The 7,994-nt window shown below is 34.6% G+C and overlaps 2 protein-coding genes across 2 annotated transcripts; one reads left to right on the top strand and one right to left on the bottom strand.

Annotated features, from left to right (window-relative positions):
- Positions 1-267: 267 nt before the first annotated feature.
- On the top strand, positions 268-3,260 carry TRIADDRAFT_50159 (uncharacterized protein; the record flags this gene model as incomplete). The annotated part of the gene is made up of 11 exons (XM_002111881.1): positions 268-292; positions 748-829; positions 1,103-1,132; positions 1,349-1,350; positions 1,825-1,922; positions 2,022-2,117; positions 2,235-2,339; positions 2,470-2,595; positions 2,683-2,833; positions 2,910-3,031; positions 3,117-3,260. 11 exons carry the CDS (start codon positions 268-270, stop codon positions 3,258-3,260), a joined length of 981 nt encoding a protein of 326 aa, XP_002111917.1.
- Positions 3,261-5,353: 2,093 nt separating this feature from the next.
- Positions 5,354-7,491, bottom strand: TRIADDRAFT_24504 (uncharacterized protein; the record flags this gene model as incomplete). The annotated part of the gene is made up of 6 exons (XM_002111377.1): positions 5,354-5,554; positions 5,628-5,973; positions 6,067-6,491; positions 6,591-6,785; positions 6,923-7,064; positions 7,136-7,491. 6 exons carry the CDS (start codon positions 7,489-7,491, stop codon positions 5,354-5,356), a joined length of 1,665 nt encoding a protein of 554 aa, XP_002111413.1.
- Positions 7,492-7,994: the final 503 nt, after the last annotated feature.

Raw genomic sequence — 7,994 nt, 5'->3', positions numbered from 1 at the left:
TATAGGATTTTGACCAGTTTGATATTAGCATTTGAAGGAGAAACGCCCATGGGTAATTGCTAGGCTAGCATTCTGAGCTGTACACTGTATCAAGTGTACGGTATAGTGTACTGGGATAGGTACGAGGCAGTCTAGTCAGTAGAATACTAGAGCACCGCATACCTCAAGTAAAAGCATACTGTACAAGGCAATTCTTCCAATTCCTTTTCGACTCCATCATCTCAGCATTTGCTTATAATATTCATCTACTGGTACATCAAATACACCATGTCCCATCAATCAGGAATAATCGGTAATTATGGATAAGGATGTAAAGGTTAACAACGTTCATAATGTTTGCAGTCACTCCTTCCATATCATTTTACTGTGTAAACCGTTGCATCAACTGCCTACGTTATCGTAGTCTTGAGCCAGATACGATGTTTGTCGATAGAAAATGGCCTAGCTCGGCTAAAAAATGAAGCTATAAACTGTATTGATGTTGGAATTGATTTACTAGGATCAGTGTAACCAACTAATTAATAATGGAGTGCTAACTGTAATAGAATATCATAAGATAGCCGTTTCTATACATTTGAATCATTAAACTTAGACAAGGACGCGTATTCCGTTTTTAATCTCATGATCAGTATTAATGATACACCGCTTAAACTCTAAACATTTGAATCATTAAACTTAGACAAGGACGCGTATTCCGTTTTAATCTCATGATCAGTATTAATGATACACCGCTTAAACTTGATTTAGCAACCGAAGAACTAGCTTCGTTCTTAGCCGATTCCAAGGATGGCAATATACGATTTATTAAAGTTTCTATCAGAGAAGGTAAGTAATACAAGTTACGCTCAAAGAATTAATTAATAAGTCTCCAGGTGCTACACTACTTGAATAACCATGACAAACTTGCAAATTGTTTACAGTCTATCATGACTGTGAAAAAAATTACATTTATAAACTACTGTACTACGTGCTCTTTGCTTGCGTAGAGTAGTCCCTTATAATTATTGAGCAACGAGTCCAAAAGACCTCGTATTACACAGTGCTACTGCGTATATCATTAATATGGTACTAATTTTATAATCTGTTGGTAATATGTTCACAGAACGTCTGGTACTTTCGACTTCCGGCGAATGTGTTGGCACTTGGGAAGATGATATCCTTTGATACCTTTGATAGCATGATTAAGATCATGTATAATCAATTTATCCCTATGCTGAATTTATGATATCAAATCATGAGTAATCTCCGCATACATTACTCAGAATGTATTCCTGCAGTTTATTCTTCTTCATTAGACCTCGAGCAAAATGAATACTTCACTCTTATTGAATATCAACCATTCTATTAGTAGTGATCTAAAAAATCGTGATTGCGAATTGTAACCATTAGAATGATGTAGTGCTGTATGGCGCTATAAGATTAATGAATAATTAATAGTGCATAGGGAATACGTCATTGTTAGCTGATACTTGAGATTCTCCTTGATAATCTCTTTCGGATTTATAGTACACTACAAGCAGATTAACATGTTTATATTCGAACTAGGTTATACTAATTTCCTAAATGACATTTCTTCATCAATGCTACTACGAATTGGATGTCTTCTTGAACGATGGTTTATTAATAGTAGAAAGACAAATGATAGAATCGAAAAATTGAATATTCATTGCACTGTGATTTACTTGATATACGTAACATAAAGGAATATTTTGCTGCAGCGTAACTTCTTCACAACAACTCTATTTACACATTCTTCGTCTACATACTTTGGTATTTCGCCTTGACCACTATTACATTATGACAATTGTGTATTGAATAACCTAGAAGAAAAGACTCCATGCTATATTTTTTATAGGCTTGACAGAAAGAGTAACATTGGATACGAATGGCTATTTATTAGCTATTCTCCTGATAACTCTCTTGTAAGTCACTACTTGTTGCACTAGTCCTATCATAATCTATTGTTGAATCTCGTACATACACCTTTTACAATGCTTTCTACTATTTATTTAACATATTAGGTCAGGCAAAAAATGTTGTATGCGTCTACTCGATATACAGTCAAAAGAATCTTTGGAGATAATCATATTAAACAAGAATTATTTGGCACAGTTCCGGTATGAGATCTTCAAGAATGCTTTGTTACACGTATAGGTTGATGATTACAGCTTAATTGATAATCCAAACGATATCTACTTTAAAGTTGGTTTGAAAGTTTAATTTAACTCTTACAGGAGGATGTGAGCTTAGCTGGATTTCATAAACATCTAGAATCCGCCAATGCCCCACCACCCCTGACAATGGCAGAGGTTGAAGCTCAGGAAATTAAGAAAAATGAGGTAATATGAACTGCAATAGACATTACAGAGCGTCAAAGAAGAATCTGTAAACCCTATGTATCAGCTAATTAATAAATTACTCAATTTATTTAAGTGAAGTTAAGAATAGCTCTCAACTTGTTGTTTATAGGTTGGAGTCGAAGTTGGCATTGACACAAAACAATCAAGCATGAAAAGCGTATTTTTTCCATTCAATCCTGATGCTATGGACAAGATACAGGAATTCAAAGATGGAAATATTAACTACTTGCATTTGGTAAGGCAATGTTATCAATTATCATAACTCGAAACAAATTTACAGCGAAACGATTGCTTTAGAATTTATAACGTACATTATATCCAGGGTGTTGACACTGGAAACGAAAAGATCACATTAGAGAATACTGACAATATCAGCATAGCACAGTTATCGAGTATGGTTCCAATTGCTCACGCCAGTTATCACCTCTTCAATTATAAGCACATCTACGAAGATAACGAAGTGGAATCAACAAGTATCGTTTAATAAATGTTACATTCGTCTAATCAATATGTAATCTGGATATAATAGTAACCGTAACTCTTTTTCAGTTTTTATCTATGCTGTACCTGTAAGCAAATCGTCAATCAAAGAGAAAATGTTATATTCTACATGTAAGACACCGGTTATTCAGACGATTGAAGAACAGTTTAAAATTTGCATTGCTCGTAAGGTATGATGAAACTAATCCTATCAATCTAGACAATGGATTAAGTTAATCTTATTGCTTACTATACACGTATTTGGTTGCATTCTAGCTCGAAACTGATGATGCTTCTGAACTAACTGAAGAGTATATTATGAGCGAAATCCATCCAGTCAAAGCTGAACAGAAAAAAACTTTTGCAAAACCACAGGGCCCGAATGCAAGACGAGGCCAAAGACGCATTACTAAGACTTAATTCGATATCAATATATATTAAAATATCCACATGGATAATCTACATTATATCAAATATTGTATGTTAGCAAGGTACTGATGGATCTTTAATAATAAATTACCTGTTTCTAGCTCAGTATTATAAAACGAACTTCAATATTCATTTGGTACGAAGCAACATAAAATCAACAACTATCAGAATAGACGATTGTCGCAATACTATAGGTATTATTAATTCTTATTTTAGAAAATTAAGATTGGATACAATCACATACCGATCTCTGTGTAGTGTTTACTAATATTTCATATCTTTTTGTTAACAAAACAATAAAACTTTTTGTAATCACTTTTCGGTTAGAGCTACTTCCAATTCTAATAGGAGTCGAACATTAATTTCATCTATATAAAACGTTCTCCAATGCTAAGACTTGACCGGTTATATTATACTCACATTATATACAGTACTGTAGTACGTCCGCCGTAAACTTACCCCTCACCAACACGACATACGCGTACACTATACACTGTGTATACTTAAGAAAATAAACAGCCGTGATGCAGCTCGCTTGGTTTACTTTTAAGACTGCAATCATTCAATGTCGAAATGCAATACTAGGATTCAATTTGCAAAGTAAATACTATCTGCTGGATTGAATTACGTTTTGCTATCGTTAAAAATTCTAAATCAACTAATCATACGCATCAAGTACTTTCTAAATACTGTATGAGTGTTTCTAGTATTGTAACAATGTTAAATTTCATCTTCTTGATCGAATAGTATATATTGTCATTTGAAGAGGTATAAGAAACTGTATGTTACCACTGAATGAAAAAACTAAAAGTTAACAAAAATAATGACTAATGTGATATGCGTCTGCGTAATTAACTTATATCATTGAATGTTGAAACGAGAATGGACAGAAGCAATATATTCAATTATTTTAATAGATCTTAATTACATAATTTATTAATTCGAATTTCAAATTTTATCAGCAAATTAAAAAATTGATCGGTATACGAGCATTAAAAGTTTTACAGAGTATATTTATATTGTACAAGATATTGCATGGCATTGATTAGCATGAATAAAAGTTTTACAGAGTATGGTTATTGATATTGACAATTTTAGCGAGTCTTTACTTTCATAATAATTATGATTGATCAGTCAGTCAACGAGGATAGTGGTTATTCTTGATAAAATATTACTCAGCCTCGCGCGTGTATCCTCTGATATCCTAAGTAGGATACTTATGAATTAACACGAGTATATGTTAATCTAGTTGCATGTATACTTCTGACATACTAAGAAGCAGCAGCAGCAAGCAAACATGCAAACTTGTATTTCTTATTTTGTAAATTGATATTAATCAATTGTGATTCTAACGGCTTATCAGCTATTTAACAATAATACAGAAATAATTCTATTTCATGACTATCTATTCTATGATGATAGTACATGCCCAGGCAGTTATTACTTTGCCAACATCTTGAAATATCATTAAATAATGACTAATAAAGTAATATATCGTCTCCAAATATACGAAGATTACAGCAACGATTAAATAAACAATATCGTGATACTGGCAATATTCGAGTACATATCACAAGCTCTTAGTCTTGATTTATTGAAAAAATCTACCCAAACAATGATGCGATTAGTGAATAAACCGAAGAGACAAAGCTGTTCAAGCTCTAACAAGATAAAAATTCATACTATAAATACACTAAATAACAGATTCGTTTAGAGAGATCTTACTGTAGATCATTCATATATTGCATACTTCACTCAATAGGTATATAAATAACTTAAGTCAGGAGATAGTTAGCCATGATGGCGATAAAGAAGTCGAAAGGACGATTAAATTATTTACGATAATATTATAATCACGACTTCAAGTGTATGCAAACAAAAATTTATCAATCAGTAACGCTGTTGCATAACATTTAATTAGTGCTGGTTCCAGGAACCGTGGTCAGTTCAATTGTAGTTGCATTCATTGTAGAATTCATTAATAAGATTGCAGTGCAGTTGTGACGCAATTCCCCTTCTGAAGGCTGATATAAAATGCCTAAAGGGATAAAGATTCTCGTAAGAATATTCACAAAGTCTCAACATCAACAACTGAAGTTCTTACCTGCCAAACAAGCAGTCATAAAGCAGGCGATGGTTGCCGAAATAAGGGCTCTAACCGCAATACGAGCAAGATCCCCACGTCTGTTGGGTGCCATGGGAGTTAAGCCTCCCAATAAGATTCCAATTGAGCCAATATTGGAAAATCCGCAACAGGCATAAGTAGCAATCACTTCCGATCGAAGCTACAGAATTTAGCATAAGTAAATATCAGTAAATATACATAAAAAGTATTATACAACTGGATTTTTTACTTACACTCATATAAGGACCTTCACATTGCAGCCTGTTCTTAATCAGCTTAGATAAAGCATCATAAGCAATAAATTCGTTTAGGAATGTCTTCATTCCAATCAGCTCCGCCACACGATGAGCGTCTTTCCATTCTACGCCCATCATGAAAGCAAAAGGCATAAAGACGTAGGAGCAAATAATTTCAAAGCTTAATTGAGGATAATTAACCATAGCACCGAGCCACCCTAATACAGCATTCAAGAATTTAAGAGCAGACAAAAATGCTATTATATTTGCAGCGATGTTTGCAACAAGAGGAATAGAAGCAGATGCACCACCAGAAGCCGCTTCAATTATGTTTCCTTCAGTGCTATCATTAAAAAAGTAAAGAAATTGTTACGATAATAGTAACGCTATTACTTTTAAATAATAATTAATACAATATCAGCGACCATTCACAAACCTATCGGCAATATTAATATCTAAATCTCCATCTAGGTTCTCGATGTCTTTCTCTAACTCAGGATACATTAATTTTGAAATTGCTAAAGCAGCTGGTGCCGACATCACCGATGCAGTTAATAAATGAGCGGCTGGAACACCAAAGGCAATAAAGGCACCCAATACACTCCCCGCAATAGTTGCCATACCGCCAGTCATAACAGCGTGAAGTTCTGAGACTGTCATATATTGTATGAAAGGTCGGATCAGCAATGGCGCCTCCGTTTGTCCTATAAAGATATTTCCAGCAGCGTTTAGTGATTCTGTTGCTGAAGTCTTCATCGTTATTTGCATAAGCCAAGCTATCCTTGTAATAATCCATTTCATGACACCGAGATAATATAGAACAGCGATGGTGGCGCTAAAGAAAACCACAATCGGAAGAACCTATCGAATATGTCAAATATAGAATTAAGCATCACTCTTTACCAGTTCACGTTATTTTACATGTGAATACAGATATGAGTAATTATAGTGCAAACTTACAGCGAAAGCGAAGTAGTGGTTTGTAAATGTCTTCTCGCCAAAAACGAATGCAGCACCAGCAAATGTATATGAAAGAAACGCTTCAACCTGACTACCAATAAAATTGAAAACTGTGTACCCAGCATGCGTACGAAGGATTAAGATGCCAAGAATAAATTGCAATCCAATACCCCACAATACTTGACGCCAGTAAACCTTGTTAACAAAAATGCAATAATGTACATTAAAACTTACGAGAATTGATCAGATAGATGCAGTATTTTAATATCGTATAATCAATTAATGAAGTTCATGACAAATAACTTACTATCAACGATATAAACAGTACTAACCTTTTGTCGATTTTTGGAAAAGATGTAGCAAAGTAAAACATACATAACAAGACCGGCAAAGGAAATCAGGCGCTCAGGTTGACGTCCTGTATCGAATATCAGCCAAAACACCAGAAAGGCGAGAATGCCCAAATATACCAACCTATTAAATTCAGTAAATGTCAAGTTATAGTTAGCAGTTTTACATAAAAAGTCATTCTATAATAAACTAACCATTTCAATATCCACCACTTCTCGTCTACAAAATTCAAGATAGGTTTAAAGACGGCATTGTAAATCGCACCACCATAGTTATCGCGGATATACGCGTATATCAGATAACCAATTACGGTTACCGTAATAATAAGTAATGGCAACGTTTTCGGAAAATTCAGGATTAATCCAGCGATAAGGAAGGCAAAAAATGCGCCAATTAGTAATAGATAAAAGTTGATGCGAATGACTTTTTGATGCTTATTATAGAATTCTTCGCAGGGTGATGGTTTTCCATCTTGCTCTACATTAGTATGTCCGTTCGCCTTAGACCAATTCTTAACTTTGCCAAACAATCCCCTCCGGCTATTACTCATTTGCTCCTCACCATTCCCAGCAACAACGATAGCTTCCGGAATGCATTCCACAGAAACTTTGTCACCTTGCAAAGAAGCAACGGTCTGAAATAGTAATGTTCGAGTGAGTCACGTGTAAAACTATACAGTAGTACTGTACAAAATCAATTAAATCTAGTGGACAGCTTCAGAACTTACAGATTTGCCATGCATCGAAGATACTTTTGATGCATTAGAAGAAGTCGACGGGCGGCGTACTTCATCGATACGATCGTAACTGGGTAACATAACAACTGATGAGCGTCTTGAATTTTTCCCCTCTGCTATCGAGTGTACAGACTCCATCGAACGATGTCGTGCAGCATCTGTCAACTTGGAATTGGTTGAATGTGCAGATGGGCGCCTAGAATTATTGCTGTGATGCGAATGAATTGAAGTATTGGAAGACCGATGTTCCTGATCTTTCTTATCGAAATCGAGATGATTTGACGACATATTCAAGCCTAATAGATATTATTATAATC

The sequence above is a fragment of the Trichoplax adhaerens genome, genomic scaffold, assembly GCF_000150275.1.
Source record: "Trichoplax adhaerens TRIADscaffold_4 genomic scaffold, whole genome shotgun sequence".
NCBI lineage: Eukaryota > Metazoa > Placozoa > Uniplacotomia > Trichoplacea > Trichoplacidae > Trichoplax > Trichoplax adhaerens.
This window is presented reverse-complemented; position numbering and strand designations above follow the sequence as displayed.